General features: G+C 37.1%; 1 protein-coding gene across 1 annotated transcript in view; it reads right to left on the bottom strand.

Annotated features, from left to right (window-relative positions):
* The window catches only part of afdna (afadin, adherens junction formation factor a), a 416,944-nt gene that overhangs the window by 256,717 nt on the left and 134,513 nt on the right, over window positions 1-25,714 (bottom strand). Inside the window, 1 exon segment of the mRNA XM_051924597.1 lies at window positions 7,588-7,700. Coding sequence (XP_051780557.1) covers window positions 7,588-7,700 — 113 coding nt within the window.

The following is a 25,714-nucleotide window of genomic DNA, read 5'->3' as shown; positions in this document are numbered from 1 at the left end:
CACTGGAATGTCATAAAGCCCAAAGCAGACTTGCTGCTGCCAAAGAGGAAATTTGCCACCAACCAAGAGGGCAGGGGTATGAAATTTGGGTTTTCGGGATATGTCACTTCATAGAGGGGACAAAAAATTTTTCAACACAACACCATAAATCAACTGGAGAAGACAGCACTGGGCCAAAACACAACCTTGATGATTCTGACTTTAACAAAACTGATAGTACACCTGGCAAAAAGAAAGAGGGACAGCCAAATCAGATTCCATAAGGAGTCATACAGGTGGGCAGTATGGGGGACAAAACCACAGTCAGGCAGGGAGAACACCCATGATAGAATTCAATATCAGGGAGGTAGACTCCTGTGCTCTGCCTGCAACTTATTAACCTCAGAACTCTACTGTATGCAGCTACAGTTAACTATGAGTCACACTCAGGGTGACGTTTAATTATCTGCTTTACATATTTAAGTCTGAATAACACTCTGCTGCCATGATGAAATAACATCATGCTGTAAAAAATAATAATATTTCCATGCTTTTTGACACTCTAAGGTAAACTCATCAATATTCATTAGTGAATTTTCATTAGTGAATGAAACACAATGACAAATGAAAGGCCATAAAGACAATTTTACAACAAACTGAAACTGAACTATTGGTTGAATCAAGCAATAGTGATGATGATGATGATGCAAACTGGTCATCAGATGTTGACAGAGAAAGTGAAACTGATGCATGATTCACCAATGTACGACTGAACAGCTGTGATTTGGCCAGTAAAATTGGTCATGATGCAACAGTAGCTATGTGGTAAAAAGGCAAAACAGTTGCAATCAAGTGCAAAGACAAACAAGACATTAGCTTCCAAATTGCTGCTCACAATACATCATCTGTTAATGTTCATGTAAGGTTAAATATGGAAGTCATTAAACATTGTATTGTGGTAGCCTGTAATAACAAATTGTGCAGATCAGGCATTGACATTCTACCCTCACATATGTAAGCTACAGAAAAATATTATAAGAAAAGTGTCTACAGAAACACGCTTGCACTGTCCTGACTACAATATCAGGTTGCGCATTGGTGACTGTTTCAAAGTATATCATGCAAAGGATGTGTACCAACTCTGCATCACTACAGCAGCGGACACTAGACATACCTTTTCTACTGTATTTAAGTTTTTAATGTTTTGGTATTTACTTGTTTTTGTTACATGTCATATTATTTTTCAAAAATTTGGCTTATTTTTCCTTGAGTAAACATCATACTATTAAGGTTAAAGGAGAATGTGTAATGGATGGTTTTCTTCTATTCCATAATAGGTTACAAAACTCTACAAGACTTTACTTCTGATGGTGGTGGGGGGTTGGAAGTGAGTGGTGATTGTGTGAGACGTTATAATATTAACATTAAGATCAGCGACTCAAGACTGAAAAATGAGAGGGAGCTTGGACCAAGACTTAATTGAGACTCCTGCATCCTGCATGCAGCAATAATTATGAGAGGAAATCTCAATAAGTGAACATAATATATGTATTCCTAATTATCTCGCCTGGCAGGACACTGGTATCCTTATCAGGAAGAGGAGCTTTTTGAAAAAGATTGTTTAGAGGCAGAAAGGAAGATTTCATCCAGTTTATTCCTAAGGGGAAAAATTAGAAAATGAAAAAATAAAAATGAAGGGTATTGGAAAGGTGTTGTCTAAATAGAGGAATAAGCCAGATTTAATGTCAATTTAGTGTTACATGTGGCTAAAGAGGGATGCTCAAGGTATATAATGAAAGGTTGGACTCGAGGACAGTCCTGCCTGGTCTTGCTGCAAATAAGAATGGGAAGAGAAATAGTGCAATTAGTCAGAACAACTGTTAAAGGAAAGGAGTATAACATTTTGTTCAAATTAATATAGTCAGGCCAAAGCCCACTGCATTTAAAAGAGAAGGTATTAGAATATTCTTTTACAAATTTACTGAGATTCCCAGAACCACATTGTATAGTTGCCTGTCCACTCGTTGGGTACTGCAGAAATGATAGATAACTCCTGTATAGCTTGTCAAGGACAGTTTTCATAGGTTAGAAACTGAATTTTGTATTAAATTATGTAAAAAACAGGCATTATGTTGTCACTCCTCTGGGTCTGAATGAGGACCCTTGCCGCAGAGATTTGAACAAGCTTGAGTTGACTTAAAAGATTAGAAGTGGCACTTGCTAACATAAAGCTCCATATCAAAAAATGAGAAGAACAGGTGAACACAGAACACATTGCAAAGGTAGAAGAAACTTTTTTCATGTGATTTACAGGACTTCAATAGGAAATGTAGGTGAAAAAAATAACATAAAAATTCCTTGCATAAGACAAAAGGTTTAATGGTACCTAGACTGAATTAAACCGAACTGATTTTAAGTTGGGCTTTACTGTCATTTACCATTATTTTGTTCTTGGGCTTTTTAAAATTTAAGGGTTTGTGCTCCAACCGGCATTTAATTTCCTCAAGCAAATCATGAGCCAGAAGATGTTTATGAACATGCTTTTTTTCAACACAGAAATTGATCTGTGTATAATCCACACAAACCTGATAACCTAGGGCAAAGTAACAAATAATATGGCCAAAGGGAAATACAATAGTAGGGATATCACAAAAACTGATATTTCTGTACTAATTAGGAACCAATTTAAGGCACCAGTGTTTTTTTTTTTTTGGTTTTTTTGGTTTTTTTTTTACAGTTCCAGTAGTACCGAGAAAATCGGTACTGCCCTCATGAATGACTTCCAAGTACACAAATTATTCTGGAAGAAAACAAAAAAGTGCAACATTGTTCACTTCCATAATACAAAGCACTGTACTTTAGTAAAAAGCCACTGAATTGGATTTCTGTTTTTGTCATGGTATTGCATAGGTATTGAGACGATATCAAGAGAGATCCAGGATGCTCTCCATTCTATGGTACGCTAAGCTCTAGCACAATTTATATGTTGATTTGCCCAGAGTCTGCTGCTATAAGTACACAGTACAGTAAAAAGTTACATGGGACAACACAGATTTATAGTTATATTGTAACACTGAGGTTACAGAAGCAATTTTCAAAGCAGCTGGAACAAAGCCATTGCCAAGGGATGTACAAGTGATTGTCACGACAGCCTGGACTATGACTCAAAAGCAAGACCTTATAAATGTGTTTGGTTTGGTAGACCTCATTTTACAAAGCTGAAACAAGTGAAAATTTTGTAAACAAAAAGAATAGAGAGGCAAGACAGGGAGGAAGACTGTATAAGAGGATGATGAACTAGCATTAATTCAATTATTTGTTTTCTATCACAAAAAGTCTAGAACATTTTGTAGTTTAAAACTAACGACAGTACAAAGTGTGGGATGATGTTGCTCATTTAACTAAGTTAGCACTGTAGTCAATTCTGGCTATATTTTAATTTCAAGAGATGAGCTATTAAGTATTTGATGGTAGCTCATGACAAGCTAATGGGCTAAATAATTTTAGGTAACCCAACTAATGAAATGCTGTGGCTGGGTGAGCAGCTGATTGTGGGTTGGGGGGGCGGGGGGGGGGGTGGGAAGTCACCCACATTTACTTCTGATAAGATGACAAGCTTTATCTCATTCTCTTACTTGTACAGTTCTTTGAAAAAACTATTATTTAAATGGTGTGAATTAAACACAACTAAAATAGGCTGCAAACAAGTATTATGTTGAACTGCATCTGTAATAACTCTGGTCTAATAGTCAAATGAGCATGAGTTTTCACAATCGATAAATACCTCTGATCATTCACAAACCTATTCTAATGACTAGCGTAATTTGATATTATATGGTGACCTTCAGTGATTTTGGTATGGTTTGTTTATACTGATAACAGTGATGATTACTCAAACTATGCATAGCAGCTCAGTTTGTCATAACACATGGCCAAAAAACATGCACATTAGAAGTTAAATTAAATTAACCTTCAAATCCACTTGGTCAGTGGTGAAAAATTTGCAATTTGAATTTGAAAAGAATACACTTTTTGCATAAATGTTATTTGCTAACAAGGCTTTTCAGTTTTCTGTTCTGCAGTTCCTCCATTCCTGTGACTAACAAATAGGATTGGAAGGCTAATGTTTACTTAATATGCTACTTAAGCTTCCTCTCCACCAGTGTGTTTCCGATTCAGATATTCATACAAACATGATGTAGTGAAATGATATGCTAAATCAGACTTACATATTGTGCATGCTACAGTTTTATCTTTTATTTTAAGAAACTTTGCTCATTCATGAGATTTCCACAATTGCAATTTCTAATTGTAATTCATTTCAGTTCTGCTTTTGATAGTGTTAACATTTCAATACAACAGAATTAACACTATGGGTACACTACAGATCACTAACCAGCAAAACAAAAGCAAACTATATTAAATGGTTTATTAATTATGGTATCCTAATATAACAGCATTACCCCAGAGAAGCTCCACACTACCAAAAGGCAACTATACACAATTGGTGATACTGATGAAAATTTATCTCAAATCAGTCAAATCTTCCAAAGGAGGCAATTCAGTAAGAGTACAGCTACAGCAGGCAACATCATGTCACACAATTTTTAAGAAATCTGTGTACACAACCCTTTAAGATTGAAAATAAGAAAAGGCTTTGGTCTCTGGTAACATTTTCTAAAGGGATAATTAAAAAGGCATGAATGAGGATCTATAAGCCAAAAAGTACTAGAACACACATCAAATCTAGCAGACACAATGAGGTACATACTCAAAAATAAACTAGACAAAATAAATGCAGCTAGCTGACGTAAACTGTAGTGAAATCATCATATCTGTGCCTGGCAAACAATTTTAGAGGAAATATTAATGAAACAAAAGAAAAATCAAACAAAATAAATAAATGACAGCAAAAACTTTAAATGTGAAAGATACTGAAGAAGCAAAAAGATTAAAAGACATAGAACAAAACACTTAGTAAACAGAAGTTTTGACAGACACAGTGTTACAAGCAATTTAACAGGGTTTTTACACAGATATATGATATAAATTGCATGGTTAGGCACTTCACTCTAATCAAAGCTTTTGAAATAAAACACTTATAATACAACAGAATGTATAAAATGACATATAGCAAAACTAATTATAGATAAATTGAGTTTTCTTTGCTCATTCAGCATGTACATATAAATACATGAAACAGGTGAGGTGTCAAGTGATTTTACAACATAAAATACTATTGTAAATTTTCAGAAACTAGAATAAAAATGATCCAGTACAGGATTAAACACAATATAGTATACATACAGTGGACAAAAGCATTACTGAAGGGAAATAATATGGCTTTATCAGTATGTAAGACTCCTACGAAAGGTCCTTGGCACAATGTTAGAAGAAAAACTCCTAGTAGACCTAACCAATGGATATTGTGCAGAATTGCAAAACGTGGTCCTGAAACAAGCCTATGATCTAAAACCAGTGATCTGAGTATAATAAATGTGAACTGCTAACTGGTGAATTAAACAATAGATTTAATAATATTATAAATTAAATTAATTAAGATTAAAATGTTGGATTGAATGTAGTGAAAACAGACAAAACTAGTGTTCAAAGAGATGTGTAAGTCTGGACAGATGAATAATGAAGTCTATGTGGGAATATCAGAAGATAACATGTTCATATACAATGGAAGAGACAGGACTCATAGCAGTCTGGAATAAGAATGATACAACAGATGTTGGTGATGAAAGCTTGTCTACATATAGGCAACAAGTAGGAAGACCAATCTGATTTATATCAGGAATATCTTCTTCTTCTTTCAGATGCTCCCATTAGGGGTCGCAACAGCGGAATATCTTTTTCCATATCCTCCTGTCCTCTGCATCTTGCTCTGTTAAACCCTCCACTTGCATGTCATCTCTAACCACATCTATAAACCTCCTCTTAGGCCTTCCTCTTTTTCTTGTACCTGGCAGTTCTACCCTTAGCATCCTTTTCCCAATATATCCAGCATCTCTCCTCTGCACATTTCCAAACCAAAACAGTCTCACCTTTCCGACCTTGTCTCCAAACCATTCAACCTGAGCTGACCCTCTAAATGTACTTATTTCCAGCCCTGTCCATCCTCATATATTAATATCAAAAGAGAGGATACTAAAGCTATACAAAAGTTAGCCCACACTTGTACCCATTTTGCACAGAACACCTGTTCTGTTGCAGTTAAACAATAGAACAGTTCCTTGGTTTTTCATCATCAAAGTTGGATAAAGAATATCTAGAAAATGACAGTGAAAAACTCTCAATAAATTAATCCTTCAATCTAAAAGTAAAACAAAGATTAAACAGTTTATAAGGATAGAAATGTCAGTTTTCTGTATGCAGATACAGTATTCATATTTTTTCACGTTAATCGTGGTGTATTTTCATTTTTAATCTATACGTATTTTCTTTTTTTTTGGTGAGCTGACATGTTTTTAATGCACACGTGTGCACTTAGGTGTCTACATTTTTATAACCTATTCTGTATAAGCCCCCTTGTCATTTGTGTTAAAAATGTTTCAGTGTTGTGTCTCAAAATTATGCTATAAGTAAAGCAGACATTAGCAGGCACTAAGCAAATACATTTGACCACATATGGTTACATAAATTCACTTTCTGTTCTTTGCTTATGAAATCCACTTCCATGCTCTCTCTCATTCAAGGACAGGACTCAGGACAGAGCGCTCTCAGCAGACAAGATAAGCTCAATGCACTGAACTTTGATTGACTGGTAAAGATTTTGGAATGCTGAAACAATGCAGGTAACCACATGAGAGTGAACGCAGCCTAAGGCCAGGGAGATACTTAACACTACACAACGCAGGAGCTTGGGGCAGCGGTACTTGCGCACATGGCTTAAGTAAATCTGCAGGATTACACCAGGTGTCAGTGCGAGAAATCATCACTGAGAGAAAACAATGTCCAATTTCGCTGTGCTGTGAGTTGAGGGAAGAAAGATGTTAAAAATAAAAATGATTTACATTCTGATGCTGTTGTGGAGAAAAAAAAAAAGACTGCAACAGCCACACAGAATGTCAAGACGGTATGTGAAACCTTTAAATGTATCACATCATTATGATGGGGAATATGCGACACTTGTACTGCCTATGTGAGAAATGGATGAAGAAAAGCACCATGAAGACATTTGCATGTCAGCATTTAAGTTTGATGATTTGTTTCACCACATCAAACCATTCATCAAACATCAAAGCTGACCCTGTTGGAGCTGCAAGCCCGACATCACATATTCAATAGCAAACAAAGATGCTGACGTCATGTACCAAAACTTGCACACACACGCCACCCATATTTTTACAGGTACTGCAACTCGCGCACCCATGTTAATTTTGGAGGACGTGCTTAGAGGACACATCAAAAGAACGCTGGGAATGCGTGGCGGCCATGATGTGTGTGCATACACATTCTGAGCATGAAATATAAACCAGCCCTTGGAGTCCAAACCTCAAAACCTATTACCACAGACAAGGTGTCACATATGCAACTTCAGTTCCTGCATTGGTATTGCTGTCATCGAAGTATAAGAAACATTGAAAGAAAATAAAGCCTCACCTTTGGGAGGATATCATTCTCATTTTTTAATACAAATCTTCCTTCTCTGTCATCTTTATTCCAGTTCAGCTGTACTACCAAAGGCTTTTCATCCAAATCAAGCTTCCGTTCTTCTGACCAAAAAAATAAATAAAAAAGGAGGGGGGAAATAATAAATTCATCAGTAAATACATTAATAATAACAAACTGTTATGCTATTAACACATGATCAATCGAAAGATGTATTAGAGCCAAAGTAAAAAAAAAAAAAAAAAAAAATATTAAGATTGGATTATTGAAAACACTCATACTACAGGTTAGCTCAAATGCAACGAGGTGGCATTCGCAGCAACAAGCTTGAGAATTCAGAATTAAGTTCAACCTTTTTCTAACTGGAGGAGATGGTCAGTAATAATATAACCCAGTCTCCAGAGACCTCCATGTTTGTGTGCCAGCAGTTATACTCCTTCCATGGATAAGTTTCGTGTTAAATAATTTAAGGCTGTGGTTCACTGTTGAACATGAAATTTAACTTTGACATTTTCATGCTTTTTACAGAAAGCAATACCCGTTTCTAATGCTAATAAATTCTTTCTTACAAATTAAAACACACTCCAATCTAAGTCCCAGAACCATACCTGCACAGACAGTGGTCTTCAGTAATGAAGATCTCTGAATTGATACATGCCACTGTCTTTACTGTAAAGACCAGGGGCCTCATGTATAAACAGTGCAAATTCACAAAAAAATTGCGTAGGTCCGTTTCCATGGTTACTTCAAGATGTATAAAAACTAAACTTGGTGTAAAGCCACGCACATTTTCACGACAGCCTCACAACATGCATATGCAAGTTTCTGCTCGGTTTTGCAAACTTGTGGCACCCAGTGTCAAAGCAGTGCTACTGTTTCTATGGTCTGCCTTTCCTTTTTACATTTGCATGAATGACATGGGCTTTATCAAATACACCAAAATTAATCGCATATCGTTTACAAATTTAATTCACTTGAATGTAATCATTCTGTAACAATATAATGGTGCACGGAATGGCCAAACTATAGCTGCCATACCTGCTTTAGCGTTGTTAGAAGAAATTGCAAACTGAAGAATTAGAAGAGAGAGCGCATTTAGGGATGATGATGACAACTAGCTTCTAAGTCAATTTCCTCTTGAAGCTGTGTGCTGAACTGGCACCGGATTTATAAAGGCATATTTTGAGGAATTGTGCTCTACCGGATCCTTTGCAAGTTCTCTCCATTCTCAGGTTTTTAGCCACAGGAGCTTTTTAACGTGAACTTGTTGACCCATTGGGTATTTCACAAACATTACTGAGTTATGCTATGCCAGTTGTATGGAAGGGTATTACCCGATTGTTATCGAGATATATTGGGATGGTATTATCCGCTTGTCATCCAGATATATAAGATTTACTTATACTGTCGTTGAAGTGGCAAATGCCAACGTGCAATTCGCAGCAACGTCCAGTTTTCACACTGTACAAGCATGTAGTAGCGTGCTACATAACAACTGTGGCTTGCCCATACCTGAAGAGATGCAGTATGATGAATCTGATCCACCAAATGATTAGCCAAATTGGACAGCATTACAACTTCGTTTGAATGTTATTAGCAAAATGTAAAAATAGGTAATCAGATACAGTATTTATTTAATTTGTGGTCAACATAACTTACTACAGCCCTTATAGTTCAATGGCCACATCTCTTACAGAATCCACTACAGTAATCCCTCGCTATATCGCGCTTCGCCTTTCGCGGCTTCACTCCATCGTGGATTTTATATGTAAGCATATTTAAATATATATCGCAGATTTTTTGCTGGTTTGCGGATTTCTGCGGACAATGGGTCTTTTAATTTCTGGTACATGGCTTCCTCAGTTGGTTTGCCAGTTGATTTCATACAAGGGACGCTATTGGCAGATGGCTGAGAAGCTACCCAACTTACTTTTTCTCTCTCTCTTGCGCTGACTTTCTCTGATCCTGACGTAGGGGGGATTGAGCAGGGGGCCTGTTTGCACACCTAGACAATACGGACGCTCGTCTAAAAATGCTGAAAGATTATCTTCACGTTGCTACCTTCTGTGCAGCTGCTTCCTGAAGCGACATGCTGCACGGTGCTTCGCATACTTAAAAGCTCGAAGGGCACGTATTGATTTTTGATTGAAAAACAAACTCTGTCTCTCTCTATCTCTCTCTCTCTCTCTTTCTCTGCTCCTGACTGAGGGGGTGTGAGCTGCTGCCTTCAACAGCTTTGTGCCGCGGTGCTTCACATACTTAAAAGCCAAACAGCCCTATTGATTTGTTTGCTTTTCTCTAACTCTGACAGTCACTGCTCCTGACGCGCACTCCTTTGAAGAGGAAGGTATGTTTGCATTCTTTTAATTGTGAGACGGAACTGTCATCTCTGTCTTGTCATGGAGCACAGTTTAAACTTTCGAAAAAGAGACAAATGTTTGTTTGCAGTGTTTGAATAACATTCCTGTCTCTCTACAACCTCCTGTGTTTCTGCGCAAATCTGTGACCCAAGCATGACAATATAAAAAATAACCATATAAACATATGGTTTCTACTTCGCGGATTTTCTTATTTCGCGGGTGGCTCTGGCACGCAACCCCCGCGATGGAGGAGGGATTACTGTATTGCATTTTGTGATTCCAAATCAGCATCCGTCAGCACATTGCCAGATAGTTGCCCAGCGGCTTCCGAGGCAGATGTGCTGAGCACAGCAGCATCACCACCATCCTTGGTACAGGGGTCAGCTTTTGTAAAATTGTAGGAAGCTGACGGTGGGCTACAACTTGCCTTTTCATGTTGACTTTGCTATCTGACCACTTTTTTATTTCAGGCACTGTGTAACTTTCTTAACTTGAGCTTTTGAGTGTCTCTGCAACGCTGCATCACTCCATAACTTCCTTTTGTTGCTTATACCAATACTACGTTTTTCTTGCCTCCACTTTGCACTCACTAAAAAATTTCTTTTTTCCCGGTGTTTTTGCCATTCTCTTTTGAACAAACACTGATTTATTTGCATATTCAAATATGCAGAATTTTGGGAGGAGCTGGGGTGGGGCCGTAGGCACATCCAGGCACATTAAATTTCACATTCATTGGGATTTATTAAGGGGAAGTGCGTGGAACTTTGTGTATGCGCAGTTTTATGCATCTGGATTTTTTTGTGCACATTTCCACTTTTGTATACCTGATCTACGCACACGCCGTTAGGCATGAGGCCCCAGATGTGTAGCATATTCTACCATTAACAAGGAGATTGCTTTGTACATAATCTACTCCACTGAAAAGTTCTGTTTTCTCATGGGACTGCTAAAAGCACATGTCCTATAATTACTCAAGTCCAATGATGCTATGTGCTAAAACGTCTGGGGGGGGGGGGGGGGGGGGGGGGGGGGGGGGGGCGGGGGGGGGGGGGGGGGGGGGGGGGGGGGGGGGAACAGATTGTAAATAAAAACACATAACATACTAAAAGAAACATGTTTTCTAATAAAACCAGAGGGAGCAGGACAGGAAAATGTAGCATTGCTGCCCCACCACACATTACAGTAGCATATACTTATTCAACTACTGTACATATCTACTCCCTTTCAGGACCCAAAGATGGAAGGGTATTTTTATGGGTGCCTGCAAACTGATTTGTTGCAGGCAATTAAGGTTGAGCTTAAAAATGTGTTCTGGAATCCACTAACATCCAGAATTATGTCACTATTTGCTGCCCTAACCTATACAATGAAATAAGATAATAGATGGAAATCACAAATAAAAATGTATTAATGAAAAAGAATATTAAAATGATGGTACGGTGGCTCAATGGGTAGCGCTGCTGCCTCGCAGTTAGGAGACCCGGGTCCGCTTCCCAGGTCCTCCCTGTGTTGAGTTTGCATGTTCTCCCCGTGTCTGCTTGGGTTTCCTCCGGGTACTCCAGTTTCCTCCCACAGTCCAAAGACATGCAGGTTAGGTGGATTGGTGATTCTAAATTGTCCCTAGTGTGTGTATGTGTGTGTGCGCACCCTGCGGTGGGCTGGCACCCTTCCCAGGGTTTGTTTCCTGCCTTGCGCCCTGTGTTGGCTGGGATTGGCTCCAGCAGACCCCCCGTGACCCTGTAGTTAGGATATAGCGGGTTGGATAATGGATGGATGGATGGAATATTAAAATGATGAAAGGAACAAAATATTTCAGAGTTAATACGATTCAATTTGAGGCATGTCAACATTATGGCACTGAAATTGTATGGAATTGAAATGATTTTTTAAGTTATTTTTTTGGACACCCCATTCCAGGTTAGCTCCTACTGTGCATGTGATGCTGTCAGAATAGATGGAACAGATTCTAGCTTCTCACAGCCCTGAAAAGTACTTTCAGCAATTCACTAAATGGAAGAATGTATAGTTTTACTGTTTGTTCCACTTGTGTTGATTGGTCTGCTAAAATCTAAGGTACTTTAATTGCTCACTTGTCAAACTAACCAAATATTTGTACCTTACTACTCCTTTGTTTTGAAAAGTAACTTGACCAAAAATTTTCCTTAACTTTTTATTTGAAACATAGTTAAGGTTTATGGTTAAATTTAAGTTTTACATGAAAACACAAAAATTGGCATCACTGATTAATTCACATAAAGAGGAATAAAAGGCATATACAGTTAACAGGTTATAATTTCATCCTTTGGTTACCACTTCTAACAGCTGACAAAAGTTTTAACCATAATTATGAAAACTGTGCAATACTTTTCTTGTTACTACCCTTCTTGATTTACTGACGGCGAGTAATGAACATAAAGGCAAGCAGTTATTAGCCAAGACGATTTCAATTTCCTGCGACTTCACCTTCTTGCACAAGCTTATAAAGTACTTTATATCAGTTACTGATAATTCTGTCGGCCTGTCTAGAAATCCATCGGTGCTTATTTATATTTTGTTTTGTCAGGCCACTAAACCATGCAATACAACTGAAACTTATGAGAAACTGCACTGAGATAAAAAGAAAGCACGAATAAGCTTGATTTCATTTAGACTATTTTTTATATTAATATTCTCATTTACATTATTACTGAGCCAAATTCCCAGATATTTACATTCAGTCACTATATTCAGCTCCCCTCCCAGAACAATGAAGTAAATTTAAAGATTTCGGCATGTTCTTCTTAATGTCAATTTTTCTTTTTTTAGATTTAGAGAAAGAAACTTGTTATTGAACCACCACACTAAAATATGATGGTCAATGCACTATAGCAGGCTTTTCAGTTCATCTCTCACTCTACTTTTATTCTTGATTTATGGGTAATACTGTATATAAAATACAGAATTCTGCCATAAAATGATTTTCAAGCTTTGTTTTCATTAAGAACTATATACATTTTGCAAAATCTATTTAAACATGCTCAGACAATGTGAACATATTTTTTAAAATAAAATGACACAAGTAAAGAAAATAAAGAACTCTTTATGAAAACATGAGATATACTGTAATCCTTAGGAGGTTATTATTATTATTTTAAATTTAAGTCTTTTTCTTAACATGGTTTCAGGAAAGAGACAGTGCTGTAAATAAGAACTTCTTTCAACTTTCTCTTAAAGGATAAGCAAAAACATGCTACATGGCTATTTCCTGCATTTTATGAAATTTATATCTAAGAACTAGTCTTTCAGCATTGAATATTACTAGATTTAAAGGCACTGGTCTAAAAAAATGAATTACTGGTCTGTAACTAATCTGGGTTTAGCATACTATCATATAAGAGTGTACTGAATCACCTCACTGAGAAGCCAAGCTAGCAAGATTTAAAACACTTTATTTATTTAAAAAATATTTTGGAAAACCTGCTGTGCATGGGTAGATCAAAGGAATGCATACTCCTCAACTAAAAACATCATGAAAACATAGCAAGACTTATTAAAATAAGCAGTTTTTCACTTGTAAGTATGTTGGATGTAGATAAGAAAATGGTAGCCACCAATAGCATTTAATAAATGAATGGAAGCGTAAGTTATGAATGTGCCAAATAAACAGTCAGACTGAGAGCTTCGAGGCCAAGGTTTTGATCCTTGGTGGGGGAAATAACCACAGTGAAATCTAAAAGTATACCTGATCTTGGTCACAATATACCATTTACTTTCTACTGAGACAAAATAAATATTATTAACTGATACTGAGCAGTAAAATGACAACAGTTTTGTTAAATTTACTTTTGAAATATTTCTTTAGTCTTCTTTAGTCTTTAATGCTGAAAATGAAATAGATTTTTATGTCAGTTTTTTTTTTATATTAAGGTGATTGAAGTGCTGGTCTCATCAGACTTCAATCATCTAACTACAGCCATAAATGCCAAATTCCTCGGTTAGCTTTCATTCTGGACTTCAGTGTTGGGCAGTTAAACCCTTGTTTTTTTACGTGATAATATATGTCTCTTAAATAACAGAATGCTTTTAATTTTAGTTAAAATTTAAAACAGATATTTCTTTAACATTTTGCAGATAAAAAGTTCTGAATGTTAATTTAAATACAGACATGGTCAAAGTATTAGTACCCTTCCAATATGTAAAAAAGTTTGGGCCACACCCTTATGAGGCAATAACAGCAACCAAGTTTTTTATAGCTCTGAATGAGACTTCCACATCTTTTAACTGGCTATTTGGCCCACGTTTCTTGAGAAAATGATTGCAGTTCTCTTACATTTGATGGGTTTTCTTTTTCTGTTGATGTTCATTTGGACTCAGATCAGTACTCCTAGTGAGCCACTTCAGAACATTCCCATGTTTTGTTTCCAACCGTTCTTGGGTACTCTTGGATACCTCTTTTCTGTCATTATCCTGCTGGTGGACCCATGACCTAAGGCTGAGACAGAGCCCTCTGACATTGGGTAGTATGTTTCACTATGGCAAATCTTGATAATCTTCTAAATTCATTGTGCCCTGCAGCACAGCAGCCCCATAATATTAATATTTGTGTTTTTTCTTTATAAACATCATTTTGTCTTTTGTGGACATAGAGCCATTGTGACTTAACAAAAAGCTCTAATTTAGTTTCATATGTACAAAGGACATTCTCCCAGAAGAACTGCAACTTGTCAACAGGCATTTTAGGAAACTCCAGTCTGTCTTTCAGAAGTAGGGTCTTCTAACATGGAGCCCATTTTCATTTAAAAATCTGTTTTGATGTTTTCTTTGATTTTTTCTCCACCACTCGGATTAATCTGGTGTCAATTTTCCTCTTGCAGGCATGTCCAGTGGGGTTGGCTACGGTTCTAAAGACTTTAAACTCGTTGATAATTTTACTACCATGGTCACAGGAACATGAGTTCTTTGGAGATGATCTTGCAGCCTTTACCTTGACCATGCTTGGCTATTCCATCTTGATTTCCTCCTCAAACAACTCTTTGGTTTTACTTTTCTTGTCCATGTTCAGTGTGATGCACACAATGACAAAACACAGTTGAGTGACTACTTTGCTCAATTCAAAGAGGCTGAGTGACTGATTATAAGATTGAAGACAACTGTGACACTAATTAGAGTCATTAGTCAACTTGACATATCACTTCAATCCAAATGTGTCTTTTAACTTCTAAAGAGTCCCAATAATTTTGTAATTGGCATCCACCGTTCTTTATTCCTTATTCCGTAAAGCTTATTCCTTATTCCGTAAAGCACACACTTTTTGTTTTGGTATAGGATTTAAAATGTTATGTTTAAAAATAAAACAAAATAAAATGGTATTGCCATTTTATTTTGTTTTATTTTTAAACATAACATTTTAAATCCTATACCAAAACAAAAAGTGTGTGCTTTACGGAATAAGGAATAAAGAATGGTGGATGCCAATTATATTTTTCTGTTTAAACTTACTGTATTTCACAAAAGAAATGATTTTTTCTTTATACATATTGGAAGGATTAAGAATACCTTGGCTACTTAGAAATAATAAAACTCCACACCTTCTGTGAAACATGACGGAATCTCATTGAAGCTATGGGGTTGCTGTGTTGCCTCAGAGGCAGATAATAGAGTAACAGCAATGCCTACACAAGTCAGTGTAAGCAGTTTCTCGTTCCATATAAACTCAAAAACCACCAAACCATTTAAAAATAAAGAAAACAATAATACACAAATGCTGTTAAAATGTAGAGTCTACTTAAAATTAGATAGGTAAGCAGTTTGAATATCTATCATATGCAGGCATTGTTAAAACTGCCTACATATTCTGGGATAAAAATGCAAAAAAATAAAAAAATAAAATATAATAAAAATGTGGAAAAAAATCAAGGATCTTTATCTCACTTCTAACCAGAATCACAGATCTAATTATAAGTTTATATAATCAATGCTCTTAATTTCAGCTTTAAAATATTCAGAAGAACTCACTTGAACAGCTCTCATGTTCTGCTCTAATTTATTGTTTTACAAGCAGTGGCACTGTTATTCATTTTTCTAACTTCCCTAACTACTACTCTTTCCTCTCAGAGCTATAGAGCTGAACACACAGCATGGTACTTCCACATTCAGAGAGCAGATTCACGCACATACCCACACACACTCAAATAGGACTATTTTATAGTCACCAATTAATGCACATGCACATCTGTAGAATATAGGAGACAAAAAGAAGAACTCAGAAAATTCCACATGGACATGAAGAAAAGTGAAAAATGTGCAAAGTAAATTCATTCCAGGATTCGAGCAACACAGGATGGAGAATATGGTAAACAATTGTTTGTGCAAAAATGGATTACAGATTACAATCTGTTGCTACCTCTCTATTTCGATCTTGGCAGAGATGTTATCTATACTAATTAATAAAAGGCAAAGCCCTCACTGACTCACTGACTGACTGACTGACTCACTCATCACTAATTCTGCAACTTCCCGTGTAGGTGGAAGGCTGAAATTTGGCAGGCTGATTCCTTACAGCTTACTTACAAAAGTTAGGCAGGTTTCATTTCGAAATTCAACGTGTAATGGTCATAACTGGAACCTCTTTTTTCACAATATACTGTAATGGACGGCAGCTCGATGGCTGTGGGAGGAGGAGTTGAGTGTAACGTCATCACACCTCCCACGTAATCACATGAAAAGACTGTGAACGCAGTAGGGAGAAATGAAGGAGGAGCCGCAAACAGCGAACAACAAAAAATTTATTAAACAATTGAGAAGGGAGCGAAACAATAAGAAGCGAGCGAGTGAAGCATACAAGCATCTTCATAAGGGAAACAAAGCACGGTGTAAAACGTAAGTTTAAATTAAGTTTATAAAACGCTCCCGCTGCGGATTGCAATAAGATATTCGTGAGATAAAAGAACGGAGTAGGGAGAAATGAAGGAAGAGCCGCAAACAGCGAAGAACAAAAAATTCATTAAACAATTGAGAAGGGAGCGAAACAATAAGAAGCGAGCGAGTGAAGCATACAAGCATCTTCATAAGGGAAAAAAGCACTGTGTAAAATGTAAGTTTAAATTAAGTTTATAGAAACGCTCCCGCTGCGGATTGCAATAACATATTCGCGAGATAAAAGTTTAATGAGAAGACATGAGGTATAAACGAACCACACGCCGTAGTGCAATGTTAGGGGCTTCACCTCTGGCGCTGACGTTCGAGACTCGATTCCCGAGAGGGGATGCAATGAGTGTGTACGCATGAAGAGCACAGAATTAGGGCGAAACACGTGACGCGCACTCTTTGCATAATTTGAAAGTAAACAATTTCAACCATTCTATGATCTGCTTCTCGCAACTGAAAGACGGCACATGGCGGATGTTAGCCGACTTGCTGACAGCAACGTTAGGGGCTTCAACTCTGGCGCTGACGATAGAGATTCGATTCCCGAGAGGGGATGCAGTGAGTGTGTACGCCTGATGAGCCCAGAATTAGGGAGAAACACGTGTCGCAAACTCTTTGCATTATTTGAAAGTAAACTATTAAAACCATTCTATGATCTGCTTCTGGGAACAGAAAGAGGGCACGTGGCGGACGTAAGGCGACTTGCTGACAAACCACAAGCATGACCTGGCAGGTAACCACCCATACAATCAGACTGTGATTCAGAAAACAAATGCCATGAATGTAATTACCACGATCTACATACTGTCAAATAAACGAAACACACGCCGTAGCACGACAGCTGTGAAAAGGGAGGTTCACAAAAAAACAGATCCTTAACAAACTGTTATTGGTATATTTTCGATCCGTTTAAAAAGGTTTTCTTTTCTTCTTAATAAAAAATTAAAAGCAGTACTTTGCCGCAACGAAGCGCGAGAATTTGGCTATATATATCTGCTTCTCGCAATTAAAAGAGGGCACATAGCGGATGTTAGACGACTTGATGACCAAGCATAAGCGTTACCTGCCAGGTAACCACCCATACAATCAGATTGTGATTCAGACAAGGAATGCAATGAATGTAATTACCCCGATCTACATACAAGGCGAAAGTCTTGCAACATTCAAAGATGATGGTTTGGGATAAGTACACCATGGAACATAAAAGAGCTTATGAAGCCTTGAACCGAAAAAAGCAAGATCTCAGAGATCGTAAAAAAAAAAAAAAGGAGGTAATGTCGTTTTACTCGCTGTAGATTTTAGTCAAACACTAGCAAAATACCCACGCTTCGCAGCGGAGAAGTAGTGTGTTAAAGAGGTTATGTAAACATATATATATACATAAACATATACTTAAATATACATATCTACATATACACATATCTACATATATACATATATATCTATACATATTAATAAAAGGCAAAGCCCTCACTGACTGACTGACTCACTCACTCATCACTAATTCTCCAACTTCCCGTGTAGGTGGAAGGCTGAAATTTGGCAGGCTCATTCCTTACAGCTTACTTACAAAAGTTAGGCAGGTTTCATTTCGAAATTCTTCGCATAACTGGAACCTGTTTTTTGTCCATATACTCTAATGGAGGAGGCGGAGTCACGTATCGCGTCATCACGCCTCCTACGTAATCACGTGAACTAAAAACAAGGAAGAGGTTTACAGCACGAGTCAAACGCGGGAACGAAGGTAAATGACGTTAATTTTTGAGTGTCTTTTAATACTGTGTAAGCATACATATTAACACATGTGCAATTAAACGTGTGCATTTACAAGGTGATTTCTCAGGCTTAAAAGCTCGCCTTTTATCAAACGCGGGAACAAAGGTAAATGACATTGTTCAGTGTCTTTTAATACTGTGTAAGCATACATATTAACACGTGCAATTAAACGTGTGCATTTATGGGGTGATTTCTCAGGCTTAAAAGCTCGCCTTTTATTAAAAAGGTAAATGCAAACTTTTCATTCTGAAGGGCGTTAGATTTCAGACGTTAAACGCGCAAAAATGTCGGTACACCAGATAAATAAGCGCAACATATTATCTATCAGTTGTATGCTTACAATACATATAGAAATGTGTTAATCGTCAACTAATATTATGGGATGGTGTTTTTCGACTCGCGCCTTGATTTAAACGATTGCATTTCTTGGTGGGTTTGCGTAGCTTATTGTCAATATCTTTACACCTCTTTTTAAGACTTAATTTAAAAAGGTTTTCTTTTCTTCTTAATTAAAATTTAAAAGCAATACTTCACCGCTGCGAAGCCCCTCTAGTGCTGACGTCCGAGGTTCGATTACAGTAAGCGAGTGCAGTGAGTGTGTACGCCTGATGAGCCAAGAATAAGGGGGAAAGACGTGTCGCGTACTCGTTGCATTATTTGACAGTAAACTATTTTCAACCATTCTATGATCTGCTTCTCACAACTGAAGGCACCGTCGCTGATGTTACCTCACTTGCTGGACAACCATAAGCGTTACCTGGTAGGTAACCAGCCACTCACTTCACTCCCTGACGGGAATCGAACCTCGGACGTCAGCACTACAGGCGAAGCCCCTAAAATTGCGCCACGGCGTGTGGTTCGTTTATTTGACAACATGTAGATCGGGGTAATTACATTCACGGCATTCGTAGTCTGATTCAGAATCTGATTGTATGGGTGGTTACCTACCAGGTAACGCTTATAGATGGCCAGCAAGTCAGCTCGAAGTGATCACTCGAGTGAAGGCAGCTTCACAAAAAAACAGATCCTTAACAAACTGTTATTAGTATATTTTCCCTCAATTTAAAAAGGTTTTCTTTTCTTCTTAATAAAAATTTAAAAGCGGTACTTCGCCGGTGCGAAGCGCGTGGATTTGACCGACTGACACATACAGACATATTCATGAGTGCAGGTACTTCAGAAAGAAAGCACCGTGTAAACCTAAAGTTTAAATTAAGTTCATAGACCTACAAAAGGTTGCCATTCATTTGAGGGAAGATTTCTTTTCTTCTGTACAACTATACGTTGCATTCTCAAGAGTGTGCTTGCACGGCTTCGGATATAGATATATATATATATATATATATATATGTATGTATGTCTATATATAAATATGTAAGCTTAGAAGTACTGCCTTACTTCTCTTTAAGAAAGGAAGATGTAATGATACTTGATTTAAACGATTCCATGTCTTCCTGGGTTTGCGTAGCTTATTGTCAATATCTTTACACCTTTTTTTTAAGACTTATTGACTGAAACGGGCTTTCACGAAAAAAGTTAGGGCTTTGCTACAGGATACACCCTCCACAAGTTAAGCAAGTAAAAATAAAATATATATTTCTGTTTTATTTAAACCTTTTAAGTTCGTATTCCTCCGGGCGCTCCGGTTTCCTCCCACAGTCCAAAGACATGCAGGTTAGGTGGATTGGCGATTCTAAATTGGCCCTAGTGTGTGCTTGGTGTGTGGGTGTGTTTGTGTGTGTCCTGCGGTGGGTTGGCACCCTGCCCGGGATTGGTTCCCTGCCTTGTGCCCTGTGTTGGCTGGGATTGGCTCCAGCAGACCCCCGTGACCCTGTGTTCGGATTCAGCGGGTTGGAAAATGGATGGATGGATGGAAGTTCGTATGCATAGCCCCATTTGGCTGTTTTATTTTTTTTTTTCTTTCTTCAGTAATATTTAATCTCCTTAAAGAAAAAGAACATATCCATTTTACTTTTTTTGTATCTCTTTAGTAATATTTTAGTGTAAAAGGATAACCAGTATTTAAACCTTTTATGTTACTTTATAAATTTATTTTACACAATGTTGAAAAATTAATAAGAAAGCTACATATTTTGGCATCTGCTGCTTTAATTTTCAATGAAATGAAAAAACCTCTCCAAGAGAAAACGTCAATGAAGAAGAAATAGTTTGCACTATCTAAAATGAGAAACCCTCATTTATAAAAGTTTGCTGCAGATGACTTAACTGAAAATAAATTAATAGTTCCTATGTGTATAATACATATTTATCTATTTTACTTATGCCTTTATTCCAGCAACTTGCAACATCTGAGGTACAATTTGTTACATTACTTTTGTTTTTTGCAGCACAGGCAGGTGAAGTGACTTCCTCAGGGTCACACAGTGGTGTCAGTACCAGGATTTGAACTGACAAGCTCCGGGTTTACTGAAATATTACTGAAGAAAGAAAAAAAAACGAAAACGGGCAAATAGGGCTATGCATACAGATGTCCATCCATCCATTATCCAACCCGCTATATCCTAAATACAGGAGCCAATCCCTGCCAACACAGGGCACAAGGCAGGAAACAAACCCCGGGCAAGGTGCCAGCCCACCGCAGGGCGCACACACCCACACACCAGGGACAATTTAGAATCGCCAATGCACCTAACTGCATGTCTTTGGACTTTGGGAGGAAACCGGAGTACCCGGAGGAAACCCAGACAGACACGTGGAGAACATTCAAACTCCACGCAGGGAAGCTAACCCGGGTCTCCTAACAGGCACCTTTCACTGCGCCACCATACCGCCCGCATACAAACTTAAAAGGTTTAAATAAAACAGAAATATATACCTTTATTTTTACTTCCTTAACTTGTGGAGGGTGTATCCTGTAGCAAAGCCCTAACTTTTTTCATGAAAGCCCCTTTCAGTCAATAAGCCTTAAAAACAGGTGTAAAGCTAAACTTGCACCAATCACAGGCCCGATTAGAAAGCGGGAAGCTGTGATTTGTCATCTCCCTCCCATGTAACAATCACAGCCCGTGTTACAACGCATTATGTATGTATGTGTGTATATATATATATATATATATATATATATATATATATATATATATATATATATATATATATATATATATATATGTATATGTAGATATGTGTATATGTAGATATGTATATATATATGTATATATGTATATGTATATATATGTTTACATAACCTCTTTAACACACTACTTCTCCGCCGCGAAGCGCGGGTATTTTGCTAGTATATACATATACACATCCACATATATATACATATAGCAAAATACCTGCGCTTCACAGCGGCAAAGTACTGCTTTAAAATTTTAAATAATAAACTGAGGGAAATTATACCAATAATTATTTGTTAAGGATCTCTTTGTATACCATGTTGTCAGTTTGCCCCTCCGGTTGTAATATGACCAAGTTGTGCGCTGAGCTTACTCTTGAGCATGCAACGTATAGTTGGCCATGTGAAAAGCAAATCAAGAACAGCAAGACCACGCCAGCTGCGGAGCTCAGCTCGGAGCGAAATGAAGTGAATGAAATGAGGTGAATGGGAGGGGAGATGATCACGTGACTCCAACACCCGCCTTAACTGTCCATCCCTCAACAAAAACACAAACACAGTTTCTCGGATCCCAACTCTCCTTTATATATATAGATAAATGTGTGTATGTATGTATGTGTGTATATATATATATGTATATATGTGTGTGTGTGTGTGTGTGTATATGTATATATATGTTGATATGTGTGTATATATATATATATATATATATATATATATATATATATATATATATATATATATATATATATATATATATATATATATATATATATATATATATATATGTATATGTAGATATGTGTATATGTAGATATGTTTATGTATATATATATATGTTTACATGACCTCTTTAACACACTACTTCTCCGCTGCGAAGCGCGGGTATTTTGCTAGTATAGATATATATCTCAATCTATCTATCTATCTATCTATCTATATATATATCTCTATCTATCTATCTATCGATATATATATATATATATATATATATAATCTGTATCTATCTATTGTCAGTTCAGCACTCCGGTTGGAATATGACCAAGCGTGCAAGCTTACTGTTAAGAATGCAAAATATACTTGTACAGGAGAAAAGCAATCTTGCCTCAAATCAATGGCAACCTTTTGTAGGTCTATGAACTTAATTTCAACTTTAGGTTTACACGGTGCTCTGTTTCCATAGTACCTGCACTCATGAATATATCTGTATGTGTCAGTCGCTGAAATCACCGCGCTTGGCACCGGCAAAGTACTGCTTTTAAATTTTTATTAAGAAGAAAAGAAAACCTTCTTAAATTGAGGTAAAATATACCACTAACAATTTGTTAAGGATCTGTTTTTTTGTGTAGCTGACTTCAAACAGCCTCTCCGCTGTTTTATAAACGAACGTCATATAAGGTGTTCCTTTTTCGTTGCTTCGCCAACGGAACCAGCCTTTTTATTTAATCCTGTTTTTACGATTGTTCTGTTTGTATACCAGTTTGTCAGTTCAGCACTCCGGTTGTAATATGACGAAGCCGTGCAAGCACACTCTTGAGAATGCAACGTATAGTTGTACAGGAGAAAAGCAATCTTGCCTGAAATCAATGGCAACCTTTTGTAGGTCTATGAACTTAATTTAAACTTTAGGTTTACACGGTGCTTTCTTTCCGAAGTACCTGCATTCATGAATATGTCTGTATGTGTCAGTTGCTCAAATCCCCGCGGTTCGCACCGGCAAAGTTCTGCTTTTAAATTTTTATTAAGAAGAAAAGAAAACCTTTTAAAATGGAGGGAAAATATACCAATAACAGTTTGTTAAGGATCTGTTTTTTTTGTGAAGCTGCCTTCACTCGAGTGATCACTTCGAGCTTTAAGCCTGAGAAATCACCCCGTAAATGCACACGTTTAATTGCACATCTGTTAATATGTATGCTTACAAAGTATTAAAAGACACTCAACAATTACACAGTATTAAAAGACACTCAACAATTAATTTCATTTACCTTCGTTCCCGCGTTTGACTCGTACTGTAAATCTCTTCCTTGTTTTCACTTCACGTGATTACGTAGGAGGCGTAATACGTGATGATGCAATACGTGACTCTGCCTCCTCCATTAGAGTATATGGACAAAAAACAGGTTCCAGTTATGACCATTACGTGTAGAATTTCGAAATGAAACCTGCCTAACTTTTGTAAGTAAGCTGTAAGGAATGAGCCTGCCAAATTTCAGCCTTCTACCTACACGGGAAGTTGGAGAATTAGTGATGAGTCAGTCAGTCGGTCAGTGAGTCAGTCAGTGAGTCAGTGAGGGCTTTGCCTTTTATTAGTATAGATTACCAGTTATTCCACGAGGGAGACCAGCAGATGAACTCAACGCGTGTTTAAAATCCATGCTTCTCCCACGGTCGGTTATATGTCCCGTGTTCTCGGGTAGGTACACCAAAAAATGTATACATTTAAGCATGTAATTGGCAAACAAAAAATGAGGTATACCCGAAGGCACTGCAGTAGTACTCAATGTAACTTTACTTCTTAAATGTTAATGTTTTACTGTTTAATAATTTATACGCTTCTTATATGTTGTTCAAATTCTTTTATCAAAATACCAGTGACAGCGCAATGCACGATAACATGGAGTGAATACACCATACGCATCCGCCCACGACCGCCCTGGTGTGCGCAGATAGGAGTTGATTCTACAATAAAATAAAATAAAGATAAAAAGAGTAATACAATCATCACCCATAAAGTGGATAGCAGACGTGATGTACTATATGTGTACCAGATTTCAAGTCAATAGGTGAAACGGTTTGCGAGCTACAGGTGATTTAAAATCCTGGACAGACAAACGAATAGCCACGGTAGCAAATTATAGAAGAAGATTTTACTGTTTAATAATTTATATTTATATGAAATGTGCTTCTTATATATTACTTCATATTCTCTTATGATAATGACGTTAATGTTGTTTATATTGATTTCTATGTTATTGTAAGTGCATGTATGTGTGTATATGTATGTATATATATATATATATATATATAAAATATATGTGTATATGTATATATATCTGTATATGTGTGTGTATATATATATATATATATATATATATATATATATACTAATAAAAGGCAAAGCCCTCACTGACTCACTCACTGACTGACTGACTGACTGACTGACTCACTCATCACTAATTGTCCAACTTCCCGTGTAGGTGGAAGGCTGAAATTTGGCAGGCTCATTCCTTACAGCTTACTTACAAAAGTTAGGCAGGTTTCATTTCGAAATTCTACGCGTAATGGTCATAACTGGAACCTCTTTTTTGTCCATATACTGTAATGGAGGAGGGGGAGTCACGTATCGCGTCATCACGCCTCCTACGTAATCATGTGAACTGAAAACAAGGAAGAGATTTACAGCACAACTCAAACGTGGGAACGAAGGTAAATGACGTTAATTGTTGAGTGTCTTTTAATACTGTGTAAGCATACATATTAACACATGTGCAATTAAACGTGTGCATTTACGGGGTGATTTCTCAGGCTTAAAAGCTCGCCTTTTATTAAAAAGGTAAATGCAAACTGTTTTCATTCTGAAGGGCACAAACCACGTTAGATTTCAGCCGTTAAACGCACAAAAATGTCGGTACACCAGATAAATAAGCGCAACATATTATCAATTGTATTGTATGCCTACAGTACATATAGAAATGTATTAATCGTTAACTAATAGTATGGGATGGTGTTTTTCAACTCGCGCCTTGACTTAAACAATTGCATGTCTTGGTGGGTTTGCATAGCTTATTGTCAATATCTTTACACCTCTTTTTCAGACTTATTGACTGAAACGGGCTTTCACGAAAAAAGTTAGGGCTTTGCTACAGGATACACCCTCCACAAGTTAAGGAAGTAAAAATAAAGGTATATATTTCTGTTTTATTTAAACCTTTTAAGGTCGTATGCATAGCCCCATTTGGCTGTTTTAGCTTTTTTTTTTTCTTTCTTCAGTAATATT

Source organism: Erpetoichthys calabaricus, chromosome 3, assembly GCF_900747795.2.
Source record: "Erpetoichthys calabaricus chromosome 3, fErpCal1.3, whole genome shotgun sequence".
In the NCBI taxonomy this organism is placed as follows: Eukaryota; Metazoa; Chordata; class Cladistia; order Polypteriformes; family Polypteridae; genus Erpetoichthys; species Erpetoichthys calabaricus.
The sequence above is the reverse complement of the archived record's forward strand: the minus strand, read 5'-3'. Positions and strand labels throughout refer to the sequence as shown.